At 41.0% G+C, this 26,965-nt stretch overlaps 1 protein-coding gene across 4 annotated transcripts in view; it reads left to right on the forward strand.

Annotated features, from left to right (window-relative positions):
• The window catches only part of TPK1 (thiamin pyrophosphokinase 1), a 492,286-nt gene that overhangs the window by 303,712 nt on the left and 161,609 nt on the right, over window positions 1-26,965 (forward strand). For all 4 annotated transcript variants that reach the window (XM_084620669.1, XM_084620671.1, XM_084620668.1 and 1 more), the window contains exon 6: window positions 11,948-12,043. In XM_084620669.1, coding sequence (XP_084476795.1) covers window positions 11,948-12,043 — 96 coding nt within the window. The remainder of the gene's footprint in view (window positions 1-11,947; window positions 12,044-26,965) is intronic.

Genomic DNA, 26,965 nt, shown 5'->3' on the forward strand with positions numbered 1-26,965 from the left:
CTGATCCAAAAGGAAATCATTCAGTAGTTTTTCTACTCAGCATCATTTGGGATTCCTGAAAGAAATCTGTGAGTCCCGCTCTGTCCCTTCACAAAAATTGAACAAGTATTTAATTCACTAATTTCTTGCTGATTGATAATTAAAACAAATTAATCAGCTCAAGTGTGTTACATGTTTTTAGATCTCAGTCCATCCTAAATTAGCCTGGCCTGTGGAAAATGTATGAATCACTCATGCTTCACAGCTGCTTAAGCCAAATATGACTTTGTTTCTTCAAATCCTCTTTCTCTAGCTATTGTGAAAACCTCTTGATGCATTTCAGTCTGTCCCCATCCGAAAATCAGTTTCAGGCTCTGGGGGCGCTCACTGAGCACTTGAACAATATAAAATGAGGCAGTACTCCACAACTTGATAAAAGATCTGTCAGCCTGAGAAGAACTTGAGAGGGAATGTTGCCAGGAGTAGCATCTCAACATTTCTAAGATGTGTTAGAGAGAACTGTTTTCTCTCAAGCCACAAACCTACCCCCTTTTACACTGACCTGGTAGTTGAGGCCAGTGGCTGTATGGAAACTCAGATGCTGAGATTGTAAAAATGGGTTTGTACCTTATTCCTCAATAGCCATGCTGCCAGGTGCCCTTGAGGACACAAATGGTGGCAAAGATGTATATTTCTATGAAAACTTTTTTGTTCAAAATGTTATGTGGCTGGAGGAAAAATGTGAGTGTACGAAGATGCTCGTAGATGGAGGATTCAGACTTTCACTCTTGTAACCCATTGTGCAGCAGGCAAGCACAGTTGTAATTCCTTTGCCTCCATAATGACTGTCACTCATCTTTAAGTATGACTATGATTGGAAATCACTTTCCATGTGTAGGGTTCAGGAAACATGCCAAGGCAAGCACTATTCCCTCTAAGCTGTGCACGTGTGTGCGCGCACACAGATCCTAAACCCCGTGCACAAGGTGAAACACCATGCACACAAAAATTTGCACAGAAGCACAATTCGCACAGAAGAAATTTTTTGCACACATGGCCTGTCAAAAATTTGCACAGAAGAAATTTTTTGCGCACACTGCCTGTCAAAAATTAGAGGGAACATTGAAGGCAAGTTGGTGTCTGTGTTCCCTCCTACTATCCGCCAAGGTGGTGCAACAATATTCTATTGCAGTGGCTCTCAACCAGGAGTCCAAGGCCTGCTGGGGGCTGTGAGCAGGTTTCAGGGGGGCTGCCAAGAAGGGCCAGCATTAGACTCGTTAGGGCTCAGGGCAGAAAGCTGAAGCCGTGCCACATGGGCTTGAAGCCCGGGCCCTGAGCCCCGTCGTCCGGAGCTGAAGCCAAAGCCTGAGCAATGCAGCTTTGCAGAGGACCCTGTGGCATGAGACTCCAGGTAATTGCCCTGCTTTGCTTCCCCTGACATTGGCTCTGGCTTTTATATGCTGAAAACCATTATTTGTGGCAGAGGTGGGGCGTAGAATTTGTATAGCATGTCGGGGGAGAGGCTCAGAAAGGAAAAAGGTTGAGAGCCTCTGTTCTATAGCATGTTCTGCTTCCTTCAAAGCAGAGTGCTAAGCTCGCTTGTCATGTGCCGTATCCTCCCAGGTCATTAAGTCGAGCCCGGCAGACTGTATATGCTGCCTCATGCAGTCCTTGTAGTGGAGTTTGGGATGGCCTTCCTACTGCCTTTTTCAAATTCACCATCTAGAACTCTTAGTCGATTGTTATCCATGCGTATGATGTGGCTGACCCAAGTCATTTGCCTCCGTGCTAGCATGGCTGCTAGCTGTAGTACTTCATTGTTGATGAGTGTCAGAGCAGTTGATTCCCATTATGCTGTGTAGGTGGCATTCTTGCAGGCAATTAAGTTGTAGGATATGGCAACAATAAAGGGGGTAGGTCTCTAAAGAGTATAGAAGACAATGGAGCACAGCTGTGTAAGTTTGGCATTTTGTGGACACTTTGATCTTCCCTTCTTTTCTCCTCCCCTTCCGCCTCCCCCACCATCTTGTCCAAAGACTTTTTTGTAGACTACCAAAAGCTGAGGCCGCTGACTTGAAGTGTGCTGAAAGTTCTTTATCAATGCTGCTGATGTAACTGTGCTACATAGGTAGCAGAAGGACTTAACGTTATTTAATTGGCAGCCATTCAATTTTATTTCTGGTGCTGATGGAAGGAATGGGCTTCTGCCAGGAGATGGTTGACACAGGATTTCTGTTTTCTTTACATTAATACAAAGGCCAAAAGGAGAGATAGCATGGGCAAAGGAATTCAACAGTAAAATGTTGCAGGTCATTCTCAGAAAGTGCGACAAATGCTGAGTCGTCAGCATCCAATAGATCCTTTATTTCATTTTGCTGGGATTTGCTTTTGGCCTTGAATTGGCGGGGGTTGAGAAGTCTGCCATCAAATCGTGTTGTTAAAGTGACACCTGTAGTGGTAGTACGTGCGGCAACTTCTAGTACTCTAGCCAAGAGCAAAGTAAATAATGTAGGGGCAAACACACAGCCCTGTTTAACCCCATGGGCTACAGGAAAGGGATCAGATGAGTTAGCACCCACTGATACATGGGTCTCTATTTTGTCATGGAAGCAGAGTATAAGATTGATTAGTTTGTCTGGGAAGCCAAACTTTGCAAGAAGGCACCAAAGAGCAGAACGTCCGACAGAGTTGAACGCCTTACTAAGGTTGACAAAGGCAACATACAGGGGCATTTGTTGTTCAGCAGCTTTCTCCTGTAACTGGCATAGGGTAAATATGTCAGCAGTGCTGCGTGATGAACAAAAACCACACTGGAATTCAGCCTTTTCAGCAACAGCTTACCAATGGTCTTTCCAGCGATGGAGAGGCATGAAATGCCATGATGATTGCCACAATCATGGATTACGCTTGTAAAACCTCATTTTCCCAGCAGAAAGTAAATAAGTCTAGTAGAGCTAGAAGTGTAAGACCACTGTGTTTCAACACTTCAACTGGGATTTCATCAGCTCCGTTTGCCATTTCCATAAATGCATTCTTAGTCTCCTCCGAAGTTGGTGGATCTTCGAGTTCAAATCGGACTGGTCTTTGCTTGATTGAGTCTATTTGATCATATGCGCTCAATTCACAATTGAGGAGAATCACAAAATGTTCTTTCCATCTTTCTAACATTCTGTTGTGCTCAGGCAGGTGGGTGGTGCCATCAGTGGACAGGATTGGACAGTTATTGGCTCGTCATGATCCGCAAATAGACTTTAACTCCTGAAAAAAAACCTCGGGTGTTATTAGTATCAGTAAGAGCTTGTAGTTCTGTTCCTTTATTTCTCTACCAAGCATCTTGCATCTCCTGCAGCTTTTTCTGCACTTCAGATTTTGAGGAGGAGGGGTTGTTCAGTTTAACTCTGTGCATGGCTTGATGGGCCACCAAGAGTGCTTGAATATTGTCATTAGCATTAAACCAGTCCACATTTTGTCAAGTTTGGACACCAAGGACTTCTTCAGCTGTTGATTGTGCTGCAGTTTGAAAGGCACCCCACCTTTCATCGACAGTCCGCTTACTTTTGCATTGGCACAGTTTAATGGAAGTTGTTAACTGGGTTCTCCCCTCTTCTGTGCAAAGTTTCGAGACCTTGACACATCTGTTTAGTTTTGGGGGCAATTTTCAATCTAGGACTGTGAATCCTGAGATTGTCTAGTGCGGATAAGCTGGTGATGTACAAAACATTCTGTGCCTCGCCTAGCCCTGGTAATGTAAACATCCCTCCGGCATTATGATGAGTAATGACATAGTCTAAAAGGTGTCATCATTTTAACCGAGAGTACTGCCAAGAATAGAATCACTTTTCTGGCACCTTGAAAAAGGTGTTCGTAATAACACTCTGCCCAGAGTTTGACCTTGCTAGGGAGTAGTTCTCCATTTGTATTTAGAGATCCGTTTCTGAATTTCCTCATGACTCTATTCCAAATGATGTAATAATTTCCAGTGCAAGCATTGAAGTCACCCAGTAATAAGATTCTGTCATTGTTGGGTATGTTTCTTAAAGTGTCACTCAACTGATGTAGAACCTAGTCCTCTTTTCTTTGGGAAAAAGTTGTGTTAGGGCATAGGTACTTATTATTGTCAGAAAATTGTTGTGAGACTGTAGTATCCTCAACGTCATTAGGTGCTCTGATATTGACACAGGTTGCTGAGCTAGTTGATTATTGATGGAGTTTGCTATTGCAAGACCTAACCTGTGTTGGCTGATGTTTTAATTTGCCTTGTAACTGACCAGAAGAAAGTGTTTTCTTTTTCTCTAAATTCACTGCTTTCATGTAGTCTAATCTCAGATAAGACAGTGATATCCCTTTCATATCTGTGTAGCTTTTTTGCTATTAATGCGGTTCTTCTACGGGCTCGATTTTCCTTTTGGTCAAGTAGTGTGCGAATGTTCCAGCATCCAATTATCAGTTACTGTCCATTTTTGCCCGTTTCAGAGTTCAAGAATCCTATTTGTTTGTCTCAGTCTTGTTTTTTCTTTAGTAATGAGCCATTTATAAATGTCATAACAAGGCCCTAAATCCATGGTGCCTCATCCTACCACTCTGTAATGTGATGTGGTTGCCAGACACAATTTTCTATTTTCTTTCCTGCTGTGATATTGAATTGTCTTAATGTAAAATTTACTTTGCTTTTAGTTTTCTTCCCAAAGGTTAATGCCATTAAGTTTAAGAGGGTATATATAACATTACAGATATTATTGCTTAGCGTTGCAATTATTATAGTGTCTTTGGTTAAATTCTGCTTGCCTTGGAAAACTGTGTCTGGAAGAACTTCTATTATTCATGAATAAAGCAATGAAGTTTGACAAGAGCTGATTTGAAGTGCTGATCAAGAAAAGTGAGAAATCATAACATAAAATGTTAGATTTGGTATGTTGGTACCAACAAATTTATCTATCAGTCAGGGAACATGCAAGTCTATGGAAAGTTTAGTCACTCAGACATGAAGGAGACTAAGAAAGATTTGACTACTATGGACATGCCTTCTTCAACACGTGTTGGCCAAGCTTTGGTATCCACCAATTCCTCTAGCATTGCAGCAGCAGGAATAGTCCTAAAGAGGTGGTCATATCCCGAACAGATGGTCTGTTTGTGGCTGTGAAAGAGAATGCAGAATCTGAATTGAATTTGAAGAGGCAGTTAGTAGCAGGAGTGGTTTTGGTGGGGATTCATAGATTCCAAGGCTGAAAGGGACCACTAAGATTATCTAGTGTTATCTAGAGCTCTTGTATAACACAGGCCATAGAACATCCCCATCTTTTTAGAAGAACATTCAATCTTCATTTTAAAAATTGTCAAAGATAGAGAATCCACCACAACCCTTGGTAAATTGTTTATTTCTGGTCTGAATGTGTTTATTTTCAACTACTCCTCCACTGGATTATGTTCTATCAAGATACACTCCTTAACCTTCTCCTTGTTACGCTAAATAGATAGCTTCAAGGAGCTCAATCAGGCATATTTTCTAATCCTTTAGTTGTTCCTGTGACTCTTTTATGTGCACCCTCTCCAATTTATCAATGTCCTTGGTGAATTGTGAGTACCAGACTGGACACAGTATTCCAGCAGTGTCAAATACATAGATCCCCTGTTTTTTGTAACCAAGGTTTGTATTAGCCCTTTTGGCCACAATGTTGCACTGAAAGCTCATGTTTTTTCTGATTGTCAATTCCCACCTCCGAATCTTTTTCAGAGTCACTGCTTCCCAGGATAGAGACACCCCCCCCCCATATCCTATAAGTATGGCCTACATTCTGTGTTCCTAGATTCATTCATTTACATATAGCTATATTAAAATGCTTGTTGTTTGCTTGTGCCCATCTTACCAAGCGATCTAGATCGCTTTGTATCAGTGACCCTTCTTATTCATCATTTACCACTCCTCCCCAATATATTGATCTGCAAACCTTATTGGTGGTGATCTTGTTTCCTTCCAGGTCATTGATAAAAATATTAAATATAGTAGAGCCACGAACTGATCCCTGCAGGACCGCACTAGGAACACATCTATTCAATAATGATTTCCTCATTTACAATTACATTTTGAGACCTATTAGTTAGACATCTTTTAATCTATTTAATGTGTGCTATGTTAATTTTATATCATCCTCATTTTTTAATCAAAACGTGGTATCATCTTAAAGAAATCTGTTATATCAACATTATTACTTTTATTAACCAAACTTGTAATTTTCATTAAAAAAAGTTATTTTGACATGATCTATTTTCTATAATCCTGTGTTGATTTATATTAATTACATTACACTCCTTTAATACTTTATGAATTGAGTCCCATATCAACCACGCCATTATCTTGCTGAGAATCAGTCAGACTAACAAGCCTTTTTAAAAATTGATACAACATTCACTTTCTTCCAGTTTTCTGGAACTTACCCATTTTCCCAAGACTTATTGAAGATCAACATTAATGGCACAGAGAGCCGCTCAGCCAGCTCTTTTAAAACTCTTAGATGTAAGTTGCCTTGACCTGGTGATTTTAAAATGTCCAACTTCTGTAGCTTTTGTTTAACATCCTCCTCAATACTGGTGGAATGGAAAGAGTGATATCATCCTCATCATCTGACTACATTATCTTTCCCCCCCAATGCAAAAATAATTATTGAACGCTTCTACCTTTTCTGCTTTATTATTGATCATTCTATCATTTCCACTTAGTAGTGGATCAATACCATTATTAAGATTCTTCTTGTTACTAATATACTTAAAGTCAGAAGGAGGTTTATTTTAATTCTGTTGGCCATAAATTTCTCTTTGTATCCCTTTGCTTCCCTTCTTCATGTTCTACAGTTCCAATGATTTATATTCATTAATGTCAATTTCCACATTTGCTACAGAAAAAATAAAAATAACTGTCTTCACTTCCCCTCTAAACCAGATCAGTTTGTTTTTTTTTAAACAATACAGCCTTCTTCCTCAATTGTAGAATTGTGGCTTTGGGGGCATCTAATAAAGTGTTCTTAAACAATTCCCAATTAAAATTCACATTTTTTCTGATTGAATTCTACCCAGCTGATTTGTGTGATGATTATTTTCAGCTTTGTGAAATTGGCCCTTTTAAAGCACCAAGTGTTCATATCTCTGCTCTGGACTTTAATTCTGTTTGCCCAGTATAAAAGTGGTCAAATCATGATCATTTGTACCTAAGCTACTATAAATTTTTAAATCTGTGATCTGTTCCTCCTTATCTGTCAAGACAAGGTCTAATATAGAATTCCCCTGCATTGGGATGCAAGGCTTTCTGCATTAAGAAATGGTCATCTATAATATTTAGAAATTCCAAGGATGTTTTAGTACTGGCAGTATGAGACCTCCAGCATATGTCACTCAAATTGAAGTCCTCCATGATCACTCAGGTTTTTTTCCTACACATTCTTTTCATTACTTTCCAATATGACTTACAGTGGGACCCACAGGATAATGTGGGCAATTGTCAAAGCTGCACCAGCTATGGAGTTTGAGTAGAAACATATTTCTTTTTCCTCCTTTTTATGGGGTTCTTTTCTTCAAGTTGTGACTTCAGTTTTTGCTTTTAATCTTGTTAGCAATACCATGGTTACAGCAACCTTTTTAATTTGTTACTAAATTAAGCACTTTAAATGCCATTTTGAATTTAGAGAACAGGACTCCTGGAATCTTTCTTCCAGGTCTTTTACAGTCAATATTGCTCTGAAAGTTCTAGTGAGACTGTTCAGAATATTTTTCGTGCTTGCACTTGAAGTGTGGCATACTTCTGGTTCCTCCAAGAACTGTGATATTTCACTACAGCAGCTTACATCCATCATCTTGAAGTTGAGTCTTCTGAGAACTGTCTTATAGCTGCTTTTCAATATTTTTTATTTTCCAAGAGCATCTTACAAGATGGCTTTCTTAATAGCAGAAAATGGTAAAAGCTGCCATAGACCCTCAGTTGAAAAATGGAGTGTAGAATAGTTCAGCCTTCTTGGGTTTTAGTGCAGAGCTATAGTCTGCCTGCAATTGCCAGAAATTGACTCTGGAGGGAGGAGATAAGACTCTCTACTGGTGATTGCAGAAGGGGATGCTTCAGTGTTGAGGGGGTTTTAAATTAACCTGTAAACTGCTTACTTCTGCCAGCACTCTGGAGTCAAGGAATGATCCTGTCAAAAGATAAGACCCTCCTTCTCTGTTGTGAATTTAGGAGCTAGGAACTGTCCTAAACTCTCCTGTCCTTTCTCCCCAGGCTTGGGAGTAGCCATTCCTGCCATTGATTTAGTCATCACCTGTCATCTTCACTTTCTTGTTATAAGACTGGCTATGGGGGCTATCCTCAAGATGGAGAAAAGGGTACTGGAAGTGTGTTCCAGCACTTCTATAACCCATAAGTGATTGTACTGAACGTACCAGAATGGTGGTCTAGTTAGTGTTCCAGAGTGTTCCAGCACGACTTGAGCCTTGCATTGGAGTCTGGGATTTCCAGGTTAGGGAACTCTTAACAGTTTGAGGAGGGTTCTTGTCTTTTCATGCAGTCATTCACAACCTAGTTTCTCCTGTCACTGGAGACATAAAGCAATGAGTCTGCCCCACTATTAGTGAGTGAGAAGACTCTTCTTCTCAAGTGGGCTTCAGTTAAGGAATCATATTTAGCATTGCTGTTGTCTAACTCAGTGCCAATTCAATATCTTCAAAAAGGGGGCCTCACAGTATTAGCAACATTCCACTGAGGAAACCCTACCACACTCTAACCTCCCTGGGTTTGATTTCTGTCATCTTTCTGGTTAGGATGAAAATCCTTTCTGGTTTGGGGTAATATGACAAATCTTCACAACTTCTCTGAGGCTTTTTTCATGACCGTACAACATGAAGTGTCACAAGATGAGAGGAAGGCATTTCAAGGTGGATCTCACCAGTCTTGGCTGGATTCCAGTGACTTCATTGAGGTCAGGGGACTCCCCCTTAAAGAGTGCCCATCCTCTTCTCAACGCTCTGTGGACAGTTTTTCTGTTGTCCAAGAGTTTGGGGGTAAAAGCTGTCTGTAGAGTATTTTGAACAGGTTGGATCCCTGTTGTAATCAGCACGGATGCTTTGAAGTGACTGCGGAGGCACTAATTGCTTTGGGTGTCTGGTAGTGAGCTGAGATGACACTACTTAAGCCCTGAGGTGAGTTTTTTCCAGAGGAGAGGGCTTTGGAGTGCAAACAAGAAAGAAACCATACAAGTCCCAGCAGTTTTTAAAAAAAGCTCCCAGTTGTTCAGTTCATTTTAGAGAGAGGAAAGTCCAAGGATCAGATGCTTTGAGGAATGGATGCTGTATCAGCCTCAGGAAAGTTGTTGATTATGTGAGAAACAGTTGGATACAGATTCTAAGTCCGCCAGAAAACAATCTGACTTTTCTTCTGTGGAGTCGAAGAAATGTATGATGAGGTGGATGGAACCAGCTGGGATGCAGCCCTACAGGCTGTAGACAAAGGCAGGAGGGGCAGCCTCCAGTGTGGCCACCTGTTGCAGGCAACAGCTGAAGAAATGAGCTTCCAACTGGAAGCTTTTTGTTGCAGGAGGCAACTGATCCCCTTTAAGGGGCAAAGCGTACAGCCCAATGGTAGAAAAGTAGTGTGGCTTTTTCCCTTAATATTCAGAGAGCAATTCCAAGATGGGAGCCACAACTTTGGGGCTTGCTAGAGAAGTCTTCCTCACTTATCAAACGATACTGCACCCACATGGTTAATGAGATGCTCTCAAGAATTGTGTGGGATTTGGAAGAAGCTTTGTAAAGTCAGGGTTTATTCGTGCACTCTGTATTGCCCTGTAATGTAGTTATGCAAAATATTAATAGATGTTGCCAAAAAAAACCCAACCCCAAAACCACTCTTCAAATATACGTTGATGACAATGACCTCTGGGACTAATTAGGTTAATAAACTGTGTGTATTATGGATGCTTCAAGGGACTCATTCACCACCAACTTCTGTGCTGTCATGGTGGCAGGCAGAATTAATATGGTCATCAGCACAAAGCTCTATCCTGTTTAAGTTGGAACACTTCTCTAGGCATTGAGCAGTGCTGGATTTTTTTCCCCAACATTGTTTGTTTTCCCAGCTCCCCACAGGGCCTGAACATTAAATACATTTGATAAGTTTTTTTCCTGGCTGCTGAGCAGCTCTAAACATTGCTTGTACTTTTTTCTACAAGTCACCTTAACCTGATTAAGTATAGGACTCTCTTTCCTGTCATTAATGCTCAGGTAAGGCTCCATATTTGTCTTGGGAGGGAGAGTGAAGGGGAGTGATACCTCATCCAGGTATTAGTGGATAGTAGGATAGTAGTGGCTATAACCTCCAAGAGCATGCTCATTATAGCTCTTTCTATGCCTGTAGGAGCTATGTAGCTCCCCACAGTGCTTGCCTCTTAGCCTTTGCTGTTGGACACAGGAGTGGGAACGCAGCCACACTGCAAACTACTTAACACCTCCTGGAGCCTTACAATCAGTGCTAGGTTTTCCCTATCTCTCTATGGTGGCAGTAGCATTATTGCTGCCTTCTGCGCAGCTTTCTGGGTGGGGAAGGAACTCCCTGGGCGCTTGTATTGGAACAACCCTAAAATGCTCCTAAACTTCAGAGTACTGTCAGGTGCCAGAAAAGCCACCACTTTGTTCTTCACAAATAAACTGGTTTGACCTCAAAGGCTTTCGCAGTGCGCACATGGGTTGGGAACAAAATATGTGCCATTCCCTTGTCACCGATTCCCTTCTCTTTCTCCCTTTCCCAGTTTGCTACCATTTCGTTTGTTTGTATATAAACTCCAGCTGTAAACAGAAAACACGTTTTCAGGGAGCAAAGTAAGAGGTTACTCCGTTTTCCTATTGGGGATTTGTCATTTTGCTGTAAGCGAATAACTAAGCGCTGCTTGCATGCTGCACTAATGAATTCTGCCTCTGTTTTGAGTTTCTGGCCCTATATTTTAACTAGGGAGGTGGGGGAGAAACTTGACAAGATTTGTTTTATTTGCCTTACCAACATTGTATGCAATATTTTTTTAGACTCTTATAATACGTTTTGAGCGGTGAGAACCTAATTTTCTTATCGGTCACTACAGTGTAGGGCAGAAATATAAAATGAATCAGACAGACATAGAGCCAGGAAGCTTTTAAGGAGACCTTGAAGTGGTAGGTAAGGGAACCTCTAAATCTAGCAAGTATGGTTCTTATTATAATTTATGATGCCATACGGGTGTTTTGTATCCTTGAAACCTCTTTGAATGGTGACTTTCTATGGTAGACATTACTTTTTCCTTACTCAGCTCTTTGGCAGAGGCTTAGGAATTATTTTATCTCTGAATTAAAAAATTTGAACTCCTGCTCTGTTCCATTTTTAATGTGTTCTCTCTATTATTTACTGTAGTATAAGGAGGCTTGATTTTTAAATCCTTGAGAATGAACTTACACAACGTTGCCAGTTCCAGCAAGCTGACATTTTCGTGGCCTTACATTTATACACAGGTTTCAGCATATGGCAGAAATATAACAATTGCGGTACCAGGGCAACCACTGGAAAAGTCTCTGATCCTGCAAGGTGCTGAGTACTTGCAACTTTCATTGCTTGGGAAGGCACCGATCCAACAAGCCACTTAAGGACACGAGTATCCAGAGTCTCAAATGTTCTCTCTGAATTTAGTAGGGTGACTTGTGTATCTAGTTAGGTGTGGGGCTTAGGTCCTCAGCATCTCTCAGCCTTACAGTTTGTATTCTGATTCTGCATCTCTATGCACAGACTTGTGGGCAAGTGGGCTGCAGTTCATTTAATTAAGAACAACATACACTAATATATATTCCAATGTACATAGTCTTGATGTACATCGTAAGACCAGCAAACGATGAGAGAAACCATTTTTTTTTTTGTTCTTGAAATTGAGAAATAATTGACCTTTTGTGTTCTTTCTTTTCCTATTTTTATTGCTAGGGGTGTGAGTTGATAGAGACACTGGATCAAGATTTCACTGACTTCACCAAGTGCCTTCAGATACTCCAGAAAAAGATAGAAGAAAAAGGTCTCCAGGTAAAGCCACCTAATCTTTCAATCTGTGGTAGTGTTATAACTCTTCCTCCTGAGAGAACCTAGGCTGCTGTATTAAGTTTGCACTGAAATGAAACGGTTATTTACTGTAGCCCTGTCAGTCTGAGCCCTCACCATATTTACGGCACAGAGAGTAAATATTTATGTTTTTGCTAAGTGAAATTGCCCTAGACAGACGGACAAACAAACAGCTTTCTTGAGACAGCTTGTATTGATTTGTGTTTTAATGAACTGCCTAACGTGTTGAAAAGTGATTTGTGGGTGGTTGCTGGCACTGGTGTTCAAAGCAAGAGTCCCACTTGGGTATGTAAATAACTCTTCAAATCTTGGCACTCTGGACATTGATGCTGCCCTCCGAAAAGGAGTTAAGAAAACAAAGAACCTTAGGTTGACCAACAGCTTACTCCCTTTGAAATCAAAGGGACTATTTGCAGAGTAAGCAAAGGTTAAGCCAAGCGTGAGAGAAGTGGAATTTAGCTCCCGCTTCTCTGGCTGGGGGGAGCTGATGATGAGGAGTTCCTAGGGATCCCATCCTTTTCTTCCAGTAGAACAGCAACAGCACCTGATAGGGAAAGAAGAGGGAATCCCCTTTTACTCCTCCTCTAAAGAAAGAGCTCTCACTTCCACCGATGACCTACAGGGCGAAAGGCAAATCCTGAAAGGAGAAAAAGGAAATACCAACTCCTGTTGCCTTCCCTCTCTGAGAGAGGAGAGGTGAAGGAGACTCTAGCCTTTCACTCACTCTTTCCACTGCAGTGGTAGAGGGGGGTAAAGATTCCAGCCTCACCAGCTCCCTTTCTTAATACAGTGGAAGCGCGGAAGAAGGAAGTGTTAATGTTACCCCCACACTGCTCCCTTGTTCTCTGTGCAAATACATAATGCATCTGTTTTGCTTAAAATCCCTTTTCAAATGTCTTCACCTTCTAATAGGGAAGCATTTCCCTGGGGTATTTTTAAAGATTCTGGTGAAGAATCTCCCACCATGCACCTTTTTTATGTGCTTTTTCCATCAATACAGATTCTCCATCCTGATAGAAACTGTGGTGGGGGATTCCCCTCCACACGCTGCAGTTGCTCTTATCTGGTACTTATGAGTCAGGAAGCCCTTTCAAATATGTTTACTCTTTTGTACCCTACCTCATCTTCTGGTTGCACAAGATAGTGTAAGGCTGCCTCACTTTGTAACACCAAGATCTGTGACAGCAGCCATCAGCACTGGTGAGTTTCAGAATCTGCTTTGACCACTGGGCCAGTCAGGTGCTGCTCATTATGAATGAGGGTGGTAGAATTGGACCCAGAGTGAGGAGGGAATACAGTAAACCTAAACTTGATTGAGTTCTGTACCCTATGCTCTTATCAGTCTAATTTACTGTGGACAGATGGGTTTTAAAGGGATGTCATGAGAAGTTTAAAACTGAATAATAACCACACAGTTAAAACGAGTGCAGTAGGAGTTTGACGTCTATAAAGGCATTTCCGCAACAAGTAACCTCTTCCTTAAATCTTTGACTGCTTTGATCCCCCTTTCATTTACTAGTGTAATATATTGTTAAGACCGATAAAGGATATCACACTTCAAATCCTTGATATTTTGTGAAGCACAAACCTAAGTGTAATTGCATTAATTGTTCGGAATAGTTGCTATAGCACAATAACTAACTTTTCAATTCAACTATATTGTTATGCTGCTATATGTAATGGCAGCTGAGGTGTTGACTTTGAATTCGGTACTAACCTTTTGCTTTTCTGAGAATACAATCAACTGAAAAGGGCATGATTTCTCCAAACAGAACTACTGTGTTTATTAAATGCTGGCTATTTCTTGTTCAGGGTGTCTACTGCATAAAATACCTAAGCTGCAAGGTATATGTATAGTTGTGAGCCATGCAGTTGGATGGAAAACATACATTTATTTTTCTATTGTTGACCTTTCTCTTTCTTGCATCCACCTTATGGCAGAAACAATCGCTGCTTCGATATACATAAATGACACAAATGAAATCCCAGACTGCATCACAAATCTGAAGTTTAAGTTTTTGTTGACAGTTCCTTCAGCTTACAAGCATTAACTGTCATTTGTCAGGAGTAGCATGGACACTAATTTTAGGGGCCTCGCCTGAGAAACCTTGATCCTGATTTAGAGATGCTGAGTGCTCACAGCTGTTGTTGACTTCAATTGGAAGCGCAGGTACTCAGCACCTCTGAAAATCTGGCCCCTTTAATAGATTTTGTGTTTAACCTTCGACACCCAAATTGGAAAATTTTGGCTTAAAAGTATCAAGGGATGAGTCAAATGGACCCCAAAACCAGAGGATTAAAACGCTGTTGAGTACAGCCAGATACAAGCAATGCTGACGTTGGATAAGGTAGCAACCATCTGATTCTGTGGCAAAGGCTTATCATGATGGCCGGCTTGCTCTCCAGAAATGAATGTTGAGGCCACACAATCACTTGGTTCCCCAAAAAGTAAAAGCAGCAGAGGGTGAAAGGAGCTTCTGGTGTCTGAAAGTTTGAGGAGAACAGAAAGCTATTGTACTGTACTCCTTTTTGGAATGTAGGAAGACCTTTCATTGTACTTTTGGGATTTTTGCTTCAGAGAGTCCTTTTCCTTATGTGAATAGTTACACGGTAAAAGATGTTTTCCTGGTGCCAGAACTTAAACCCATATGTGCAGGTTCATTTTTGCCCTCTGCCTCGACCCCAGCTGGCCTATCACACTAGTCAAGTAGAAGTATAAAGAAGGCCCCAACATCTTTTTCCGTGCAACAGTGTTGAAGTTACTTTTTGTTTTATATCGTTGGTACTTGTTCAAAATATTATATCGTTGGTACTTGTTCAAAATATTTTATATCGTTGGTACTTGTTCAAAATATTTTGTTCAAAATATTTACACTGTGTTCCTTATTTGCTCTTCAGGTAAGCAATGATAAAAAGCGAGTAAATTAGGGCTTGGCTACACTTGCAGATGTAGAGCGCTTTGGGTTAAACCAGCCTTCGGAGAGCACACTAGGTAAAGCATCACAGTCTGTCCACAATGATAGCTGCAAGCGTGGCCACATTTGCGGCACTTGCAGCTGCATTGGGAGCGGTGCATTATGGGCAGCTATCCCAGCATTCATGTGGCTGCAACGTGCTTTTCAAATGTAGGGGGTGGAGTGGAGTGTGACAGGGAGTGTGTATATGGGGGGAGAGAGAGTGGGTTTTTGGGGTGCTGAGAGTGTGTCAGCATGCTGTCTTGTAAGTTCAGGCCCCCAGCCTCTCTCTCACTCAGTCAAAGCAAACATTTACTGTTTGCTTTGTCTTGGAGCAGATAAGCAGACGCTGTCTGAAACAGAACTTTGAAAGGGTACTTCCGCATTCCTGCAGCCGATTTTAAAACAATGAGAAGAGTGGCCACTTGACTTAAGGGGATTATGGGACGTTTCCAGAGGTCAATCAGAGCGCAGTAACGTAACTCCTCGTTCACACTGACGCTGCAGCATCTCACCCAATACGCAACAGACGTTATACCTCTCACCGAGGTGGAGCTCTCTAGCCAGGGCGTCAGAGCTCTCTACATGCCTTGCCAGTGTGGATGGGGAGTAAGGTAGAGCTTTCTGGGCGGCTTTATTGCGGTATAGTGTGCAAGTGTAGCCAAGCCCTTAGATGCACTCAATATGTATTGCATCCTCACAATCAACTGTAACATTCTGTCTTAGAACAAAATACAACATTCAGAAGCCTGGATATCTGAGCAGAGGTTTTCCTAGATTGGCATGAGAGCTGCTTATACTCACCATGGAAATTGCTTCCTTTATGTCTGTAGAGAAAGTTAAATGTAAGTCAAGACCCAACATGCAGGTCTCTAAGGGGAGTTCTTCGCTAACAAAAATAATTCATAGCATCGTTTGTTAATCATATATGATTACTGTTCCTTAGACAGTCCAAAAAAAAATTTCTCATGTACAGATTCAATATGGCATCTAACATCTCCGGAGTGCTTGTGCTTGCTTTACATGCCCTAATTTGGTATCACATTGTGTATCCATAACCAAATAATGTGCAATAAAATAACAATATAATTCTGTAATGTTTGAATCATCAAATTATGTGTGTGCATAATTAGATATTGTAGTACATTGCAGAAGGATACAAGCAAGACTACACTTGTTAAATTCTGAAAGCCAGATTCTGCCTTGTTTTACCCCTCGTACATCCTATTCACTTTAATTGCAGTTGAATGGATAAGTTAGAGGTATGAAGTAAAGCAACACAGAATTTGACACTAGACTTTGTTTCCAAGGTTGTCAGATGTTTCTCTGTTTTATATTTTTCTCCTAGTTTATGGCTCTCTTAGGGTCCATGGGATACCGTTCCATGTCAGGAAAGCTCTCCGTCCTTCTGGCATGTGCCCTTTTTATACAGTTTGAGTCACTTGATGTTTCAGTGTGCACATCCTGTTTTACGACTTTAATCATGAAGTCCTCTTTCATATCAGTGTTTGGACAATTTCATTTCATTTTAATATCTGCAATAAATTTATTTAGGATTATTCTTCTCTGGAGTAATATATTACTGTGTCTACTGTTTAATGAAACCTGGCTTTCCTAGATAAACAGCACATCCCTCCTCCCCTCTCATGTAGTGCATATTACTACAAGGAATCCTTCAAACTTAGGTGTTGAACACACTTATTATAACAATAATACCTAGCGTTTTTACTGATGCAAAGCACTATATGTCTCAATGGTTTACTAAGGAGGTCAGTATCATTATCCCTAGTTTACAGATGGGAAAACTGAGACACAAAGAGGGGAAGTGACTTGCTCAAGGTCACCCAGCAGGCAGATGGCAGAGCCAGAAGTAGAACCCAGGTCTCCTGATTCCCAGTTTAGTGCTGTCTCCATTAAGCCACGCCACTTCTTAGTGACAATCATCAGTAACTCCACTGAAGCCTATAAAGTTACCAACAAGGTAGGTGAGGGGAGAATTAGGCCCATAACCTTTCTTCATACAACTTAACTTTATCTAGAATACGTCTTGATTAGAAAAGATGTTGCTTGCATTTTCTTTCCTCCTCTAGTGATGGGTTTATAAGATCATGCAAAAAGTCAACATCAATATAGTGTTTAGAGCCCCAGACCACAAAAGCTAACTAAGTTTACACTCTGCCCCATCTCTCACTTCCACTTGGGATTCCACTTCTGATTTCAAGATCAGAAAAAGTTGTGCAGTCAAACCTCACATAGCTTTTGCTGCCTCCAGCTTGTCTTTCTCCCCATCTTTGGTATTTGCCAGCTTGTTTCCCTCCCTACCCTGTCAGAACCTGCTGCTGGCTAACTTAACCACCACCCACGCCCCTTGTTATTTTGGGCACCCTCTTTTTTACAAATCAGTTTCCAGGAGGGAAAATGAGGAATAACTTCTCCCGTTGAAACTACCTGCTTAATTTTTAAATAGGTAAAGTACAATTTTCCAAGTTTGAATTGACTCAACTACTGGGGCTAACACATCTGCTCTGGCAAAAATTCCATGTCCTCTTGAATGACCATTACTGGTCTAGCCTGGGTTTCATATTCAGTCAAAATCTGTCGTTTCATACCTGTATTACCACAGTGAACCATAGATTCAGTACTGACTCGAAGAGATGAGTCCTCACCTATTGAATCACTAGTACCACTTCACACAGCATCCTGGGTTTTCCTTCTAGGTTTTCCATGTGTGTCATGTATAAGCTGGACCCAGCTTAACATCCTGTGTGAGACTTGACAGGTCACTTCCCAAGGTGTTACGTCTCCCAGCAGTATCAACATTAGTTCACGCTGCAAAATAAACCCTTGACTTTACTAAAATGTGTCTGCGTGTGTGATAGGTTCTCTTGAACAGAAAAGGGTCTGAACTAATGCAAACTCTGCTTTCTATAGAATGATAAAAAGAAAAAGTTCAGATTCAGATTTATACTGTACTTTTAAAAGAGCTAGGTTCTGATGCTGAGGTTGAGATGCTGAATCTTTGAAAAATGAGATTTTTAAATGAAAATGCTAATCTATTATCAAAAAAAGAAAAGGAGTACTTGTGGCACCTTAGAGACTAACAGATTTATTTGAGCATAAGTTTTCGTGAGCTACAGCTCACTTCACTGGAACTTATGCTCAAATAAATTTGTTAGTCTCTAAGGTGCCACAAGTCCTCCTTTTCTTTTTGCAAATACAGACTAACACGGCTGCTACTCTGAAATCTATTATCAGTGACCTTAAAAAATGTCTTTTTTTTTTTAAGTTTTCCACACTGACATTGATGGTTTTATTAATTTAAAAGCATTGACATTAAACCTTTGAAAGGCAATAGGAGTTTCAATAAAATTCATTTTTATATTGTTGGCCTATATAAGGAAATGAAGATCTGCTATACCCTTGTTTTAGGCAGGGAGTATAATAAAGCTATATTAAAAGTCTCCAAGCTCAGTTTTAAAGTAGATGGTATTTTAGATTAAACAGTTAAAGAAAGAACAATCTGTACTTTCCAGACAAAGATAAACCTATCAGTGGATTATAAAAAAATTCCCTGTAAATCTGAATAATGGATGAATAAACTGAAGCTGATTTGACTCCTTGAGCCTGTGCTTTTGAGGACTGTTTATATTTGAAGTCTCTTCATTAGTTATTAAGTCCTTTTATGGCCTTGTCTACACAGGGACACTAGGGAAAGTTAAGGTAACAAGGCTATGTCTACACTAGACACCACTGGTGGTGACGTGTAGTGTACATGTACTTACACCTCACAGTGGAAAGCAGGCTGTGTCCATGCTGCGGTGTGTAGCTACACATGCCAATGAAAGGCTGTGGTTGGGGGAGGCGGGGGGGGAAAGGTTGAGCTGCTCTCTGCTGCTGGAGCTTTTCACTGCAAGGAGGAAAGAGGCCGGGGGAGCAGCAGGGAAAGGCTGAGCCTTTTGCCTCTGCCAAAGCTTTGTCCCTGCTGCTGGAGTCTTCCTGAAGCAGGGGGAGCCTTTCCTCACTGTCTCCCTACTGCCAGAGCCTTTCCCCACTTCCAGAGCCTTTCCTGTAGTGGGGAAGGGCTCCAGCAGCAGGGAGTCAGCAGGACACCGTGTTGCTAAAAATAGCATGTATCTGGGGGAGGTATGACTTGGGTAAGCAGAGAGCAATGTAGGATATGGACTTGGCTGTATACCTGGGCCCTTCAGGCCTGTCTTTACTTCACTCTCCTAAGCTGTGCCTCATAGTCTATGCTGCTGTTCATATCCGTGCTAGGGGGAGTAAGTCTGTATCTACGGAAAGGAGTGCGCCGCGTAGGTACACCCTAAAGTCGTGAAGTTAGCATACATAAGTTAACTTATGCACTTTAACTTCATAGCTTTGGTTAATTCATTTTAACTTTTTATGTAGACAAGTCCTTAGTAAATCTTTCTTCATTGGACGATGGAATCTGAAGTGTTGTCAACCTAGTGCCTGATCCTGAGGAATGCAGAACGCCCTCATTTCTCATTGTGATCACTGAGAGTTGAGGGTGTTAGCACAACATGCCACTTGGCCCTTTCCAGAAGGGACTTTGTGTGATGATTTGGGGCTTCTGTCTTTACAGCTTATGAATTCTGGTTGATATAATGAAATTGTTACTATAAATATTTCTGTAGTATTGCCTCTAAGTAAATGTGGAATCTACCCTGAGGTGGCAGGGCTCTGTCATGTTTTTGTCAGACCTGGAGCTGTGCTGGGTCATAAGAACTCAAGAACTGCCTATGCAGGTAGAAACATCTGAATGACAATGGGTTGGCTGAAAACTTCCCCCAATTTATTTGCAGGGGCAGGGAGAGTGGGGAAGGTAGAAAAGTCTCAAAACTAAGACACAGAGCTGACAAAGCAGCAGTTTAAAGAGGACTAACTGGGAAGGCTCCAGGATACACGCAAGAAGCATGGGGCAGGAGCGAAAGGTATGGACTAGCCAAAATCAGAAAAGGTTAACTGGGCAGAGAAAAATCCATGTTTCAGAACACAAGTCGTGCACTGCTGCCTGACCCCATACCAAAGAATATTCTGGAGCAGTGGTACTCTAGGTGTGGGTTGGGACACCAATGTGGGTCGGGACCCCAATTTAGTGGGGTCACCAAGGCTGACGTTAGACTTCCTGGGGCCCAGGGCTGAAGCCAAAGCCTGAGCCTCACCGCCTGAGGGCTTCAGCCATGGGTGATTGGGCTCAGGTTACAAGACCTTCCACCTGGGGTGGTAGGGCTTGGGTGGTCTCACGCTTTAATCCTCCTCCTGAGGTCATGTAGTAATTTTTGTTGTCAGAAAGGGGTCGCGATGCAATGAAGTTTGAGAACCCCTTCTCTGGAGTGATGAGGAAACTGAGGCAGGGATATATGTGTTAGATTTTTTTCTGAGGATCTGTGAATCTCATGTGATTCAAGATAAATGGTGATAAATTTCTGTACAGTGTGTCTGTGTGTTTTATAAATTATGCCCACCATGTGTCCCTGTCAAGGTTCCTTCCCCACTCTGAACTCTAGGGTACAGATGTGGGGACCTGCATGAAAGACCCCCTAAGCTTATTCTTACCATCTTAGTTTAAAACCTGCCACCACCAAAGTGTTGCACAAAGAACAGGGGAAGTGCCCATTTGGAAACGTCTCCCCCCAAAAATATCCCCCCAAGCACTATACCCCCTTTCCTGGGGAAGGCTTGATAAAAATCCTCACCAATTTGCACAGGTGAACATAGACCCAAACTCTTGGATCTTAAGAACAATGAAAAAGCAATCAGGGTTCTTAAAAGAAGAATTTTAATTAAAGAAAAAGTAAAAGAATCATCTCTGTAAAATCAGGATGGTAAATACCTTACAGGGTAATCAGATTCAAAACATAGAGAATCCTTCTGGGCAAAACCTTAAGTTACAAAAAGACACAAAAACAGGAATATACATTCCATTCAGCACAACTTATTTTATCAGCCGTTTAAACAAAACAGAATCTAACGCATATCTAACTATATTGCTTACTAACTCTTTACAGGAGTTCTGACCTGCATTCCTGCTCTGGTCCCGGCAAAAGCATCACACAGCCAGAGAGAGCCTTTGTGTCCCCCCTCCCCCCCCCCCGGCTTTGAAAGTATCTTGTCTCTTCATTGGTCATTTTGGTCAGGTGTCAGCGAGGTTATCTTAGCTCCCTAACCCTTTACAGATTAAAGGGTTTTTCCTCTGGCCAGGAGGGATTTAAAGGTGTTTACTCTTTCCTTTATATTTATGACAGCCCCAGTGAAGAGGTAACCCAGAGGCTTGTACAATTGGGTGGGATTTTGGAAGAGAGTGTGTGTTTAAGCTACAGGAAGTGTCTGAGGAGGCAGCATTCGGGGCTAAGAAGGGGGCCACCTGGACACAGTTCTTAGGCAGAGGTGCCAGATAGAAGATCTTCACCCTGAGAGCTCTCCCAGAGGCCATAAGACAGTGGCAGTTCCTGGTCTCTGTTTGTACTCTGAAGGATTAAAACAGTTGGGGATTCAGTGGCTGAATTCCCTCTGGAGAGTGTCAGACACTTCCACCAGGACTAAATATTCAAGCAGGACAAAGATATAGGCTTTCAGGTTCCTTAGTGCTTCAGGTTGATAACCATTCCACTACTGTTGTATGTGAACCTGATTCACCTCTTACACTGGTTTTATACCACTGTGACTCCACTGAACTCACTAGAGATACTGATGCAAGCAGAGAATCAGACCCAGATTATACGTGTGTCCGTGTAGCATCATGACCCACAGCTGGAACACTGGTTATGTTGATTCAGTCAAGTTGTCAAATTCTTTATCATATCCCTAGAGGATCATGATAAAGAAGCACTTAGAGTCCCAGCTTCTGCTGCTCCTCTTTAGAAAATAGCAGACATTTAACTTAAGATGAAAAATAGATGGGCCTGATTCTCATAGATGACTCTGAATACACTGCAGTAGTTCTAAAAGAGGCCTCGGGCTGCAATACTTAATCCATCCTTGCCACAGGAGAAATAGAATAGACTCTCTCACAAGGAAGACTTGTTTACCAAACCCAAGTGAATGTGATCTGTTGGGTGCTCAGCATTTTTGAAAAATCAGGCCACTTGTTGAGGGGCTTAATATAGACTTGGTGAGCCTAACTTTAGGCACCGATGTTAGAAGTCTCACTGTTGGTGTTTAGAATGTTACCATTTTATATACTTATTAGCTAATGAAAAATTCTTTTTTTCTCCCATGATAAGTAATTTTGGGAGATTAATGTAATTATATAGTGATGTTGAAATACAAATAAAAATGGTTACCCTTTTAAAACAAAAAAAAAAAACCTTTACAATGTGAATTTTTCCAAAGTCTAGATTTTTTTTTCGAAGAATAAAAGATGGCACTATGGGAAAACTAAACATGGAGCAAGTTACCAAACTTGCTCATAATGGAGTCCTGATCTGTGACTGGTGCTCTTAGGTGCTACTGCAAGAGAAATAATATCAAGCCAAATCATATCAGAGTACTCAAGTTTTATTCATTCAACAGCTTGTATTCAGCACTGCTTTTCATCATAGTTCTTGGTTCTTAAAGAGTAAGATTTTTAAAGGTAATTAGGCACTTAAAGATGCAGGTAGGTGCCTAAGTGGGATTTTCAAAAGCATGTAGGTGACCAATTCTCGTTGATTTCAACAGGGCTACATGCTTATCAGAATCCCACTAGGCACCTATTTGCATGTTTAGGTAACTAATTATCTTTAAAAATTTGACCCTAAGCGGAACTATGGAGTCTCAAGGACTTTATTGGAAGTAATACCCCAGTGATTCCCCCCCTCCCCCATATTTGAAGGTTGGCTCAGCAAATGGGAGAAAAAATTACCCCTTTTCCATTACTTCCCTTTCCTCTCACGTTAAAGAGATGCAGTCAACTTGAAATATATGTGCCTGATAGAAAACTTTTGACTCATCGTCAAGAAACACCTCAGTTGGTTATAATTGAACAAGATCAGAGGAAAAACTATATTTTTTCAGCTTGTTTACTTGATATATATTGGACAAAATTTTGTGAATAGTTAGTTTATAGTGAAGTTAATGTCTCTTGCCATTTGTAAGAGTTTCATGTAGCAGCAAGGAAGAGAGAAATATTTTTAAAAGTAGGAATGTGAAAAAAATTGAAAGAAGAGGTGGGGATGGGGCAGTGCTAAGGAGTGGTCTCTGAAACTAAACTGATCTTTAAAAGAAAAAACTGACTATATTTAAAGTTGACTGTGCTCAGTTAAACAGGCAGACATGGGCATTTTGCCCCACTTCACTTAAAGAACCTGTTACAGTTCTCTTCTACAATACATTAAACAACTAAATATCCCTACCTGCACAAAAATAAATGTAAGCATATGAACTTGAAACAGGAGGCACTCTACCCACAAATCTGTAAAGAAGCTCTGCTACAGTGCTCTTCAACTGAATGGAAATATTTTATCTGGGGACAAAAATAACGTATGAAATACTGTCTCTGTAGCAGCGATGTGTAGGTGAGGCTGAAGCAAAATTTTTGAGAAAGGAACTTTAAAAGGTCGTCTATCATGAAATCAATGGGGAGTTGTCTGAGGATAAGGGAGGTGTGAGAAGGTGTATATTCTCATTTGATCGGTGCCCTGGGATTTGTGCTTTCTGGATCTGAGCTACTTGGTGGAATTTAAAGCTGTGCTTTTGCCCTTTCCAGCCATGAGTGGTCTGGGACCATCCTACATGAGACTATTTCTCAGTCTGTGCCTTACTGCTGCAGTGGAGATCTTCAGAGGTGCTTGAGATGGATGCCCCCCCTCCCCAGTATAAACAGCAGGGAGCTGCTGGCAGGGCCTTCTCAGTGAAGAGTGCCCTTCCTTTCGAATGCTCTCTTCTCTGATTGACATTTCTTGAATCTGTTGACCTCCTGGATATGCTGCAAAGCAAATGTGATTTGAGCAACCCCTGGTGGAGCACTGAGGAAAGGAGGGAAGGATTTCTGTTTGGTGTCAGGTGGCGGGTTTGAATCATATTGGTCTGCTGACTAGTGATTAGATGATAGGAGAAGGAGAAGTCCTGCTGCTTTGTATGATTTATGTATTTTAACTACTGTGGTATTGTTTTTTAAAGGTAGGTCATAGGTGTTCCGTTTCTTTTGGATCACATCTCAGTGAATGAATACTTAACATAGGTGACGGTATTAAAGAACACTAATTCAGGGGCATGTGTGTTTGTTCGCAGCATTTCCCAAAACTTCCACTTGGTTGTCAGCCTCTAACAGCCCATTTTTCTTCTCTCTCCCATCAGAAAACAGAGTCGCTAATACAGCTTTCATTTAGCTATGACTCATTTGATCATGGATTAAAATTTTAAAATAGGCTGGTATTGGGAATCCCGACAGAATAGTTTCCACAAGCTGTCAAGAAGAGTTCGCATCTTTTTGTCTTTCATTACAGCTATTCCTATTAATGGTTGAATGCAAAACTTTAGGCCTATGGTATAATCTCCTGTTGATCATGATACCTTTGACCAGTGGCTGGGATTTTATTTTGTAGTCTTATTAAAGCTTACTTCACTGTTACTGCCTTTGTCAGTTAATTTGTTTTCAGTTATACTGATCCAGCTTTTTCCTCTCCAGTCTTTCACAGGGTCCTCTGTTTTCAGATTGGAGCATCAAACCACCAGACCAGAGAATTGCATTATTCAGTTCAGGCCTCAGTGCAGTGAAGGACTGGTCTTTGAAAGTAAAAGGGAAGCGGTTTAATCATCTCAGTTAAATTCTTTCCTTAGAGCAGTGATTCTCTTTGCTGGGTTTGCTGTGGTTGATTTCACTGGAACTCTTGCACTCCTATTTTTTTAAAACCTGCAAAAGCTCAACAGGCATAAAGCTTGATTAGGCTTCAGTGTATTTTACAGAAGTCTTTAGATTTAAATTTAGAGCTTTGGTTAAAAAATTATGTAGGGCCTGAACCAAACCAAGTCAAACACATGGGAAAGACTCTTATTAGGTAAAGTGAGTCCTTTTATTTGGATCAGGTCCTCTCTTCCTTTAACCAATAATCAGACAATGAGGGAGTTTATTTAAATGAAACACGAGATTTAAACCACTCACAAAGAACAAATTACCGTGGGAAAAAAATAGGATAATTTTTCAATGAGCTCTTAATTGATGATGGAAAGTCCATGGGGCAGGGACTGTCTTTTAATTTATGTGCACAATGTCAAGCACATCTCTGGTGCTAGATACAGCTTTTACATAATCCCCATAGAGGTCACTGGGAGAATGTTAACGCAACCACCTGGAAATACACGCTGTAAATCTGGGCAACAAGGATGTATACTGCTTTGTAAAGTCAAGTTGTAATGGTTGTGGAAGGGGCTGGCTCTGGATAAGAGATGAGTGATTAATGCTCTTTAGTATCCATGTTTCAATATGTATGTTTAGGGTTGCCTATCTGCTGCTGCAAGTTTAGGTACTCCATTTTTGGTTGATTTATTTTTTTAAAAAAATGAATATAGTACTTGTGAAAAGTGCCTGCCTGACTGTTCTGAAAACCTCTATCTACAGAGTAAGTATGGCATGGGCAGCAACCATGCACATTCCTCCCTACCCCCACAGCCTCCATTAGTAGGTAGTAATAATGGTTTTAGTGTCCACTTATCCATTGAGGAAAGGCACAGTAGTAGCTGTAATTAATATTGTACCCTTCATCCATAGAGTTTAAGGCCAGAAAGAACTATTTTGATCACCTGGTCTGGCCGCCTGCATAACACAGGCCATAGCGCTTCACTCTAACAGGCAAAAAGAGGGAGAAAGGGAATACTGTTATTCAGTTCTGTGGATGGAGACTGAGATGGAAGGAGATTCAGTGACTTGTCCAAGGTCACACACAGTCTGTGGCTGAGTCAGAAAATTAACTCCAAGCCCAGTGTCTTTAACACAGACTGCCCTTCCTTACTTACAGAACCTAAATCAAAGGCTGTCAAACACTGAGTTATGTTTTACGGCATTATACAGGTAAAGCAAATAACGTTTGTTTGTTTATTTATTTATATAAACTAACTAAATATATATGTTAGTTATTTACGGGTAGAGAAACTGAGGTATGGAAATTTAAGTGACCTGCCCAAAGTTATGTAAGAGAACTGAGAACAGAAAATCACTTAACTTGCAATTCTGTGATCTAGCCATTTGATCATTTTTTTCCCTTTTTGTATCTCACTGTCAAATATGTTGCTCAGTCTAAGCAGACCAACACAATCCATTGGCATATTATGGCTGCTATCACAGTGAATGAAATGCTCCATTCTTAGAATTAAAAAAAAAGGCTATGAATAGAAAAGTACTGTACCAAAAATGTAAGGGAAGGAACATAAGAAGAGAGAGACTCTGTGAAGGAGCTGGCAACTGACCTGGAACGAAATAATGTCAAGATTAATGGAATCAGTGAGGTGACAGTGAAATTGATTGAGGGCTATCATCTCAGGTACAGTGACAGGCATCATCTGAGAGTTCTTTTTCCCTTGGAGAGTCAGATGGCTGGAGCAATGAGCAAGAGGTAAGATGATTGTACCTGAGCAAACTTCTGATGTCAATATATGATTGTTTTACTAGGAACTGAAGGGCCAACATATATTGTAAAACAAAAATTATTGATTTTAGCAGCTATTTGGCCTAAAAATGTTGAAATATTTATAGATTACTAAATGTACATAGCACAAGCTGCAAAGTAAAATCACAATAAATTGACTACTTTACACTCCAGCTAGCACTAGAGAGCTAATACAGCTGCGGGAAGGTGAACTGAAATCTATTCTGGCTCATGCATCATCAAAGGAATTGTCAACTACTTTCCAAACGGCAGAATCCTCAGTACTGCTGCTGATGTATGAAGCAGAAAAAGTACAGCTGTATATGGAGATCGCAGGCTGTGTTTGC

The sequence above is a fragment of the Lepidochelys olivacea genome (assembly GCF_965140295.1).
Source record: "Lepidochelys olivacea isolate rLepOli2 genome assembly, chromosome: 2".
Taxonomy (NCBI): Eukaryota; Metazoa; Chordata; order Testudines; family Cheloniidae; genus Lepidochelys; species Lepidochelys olivacea.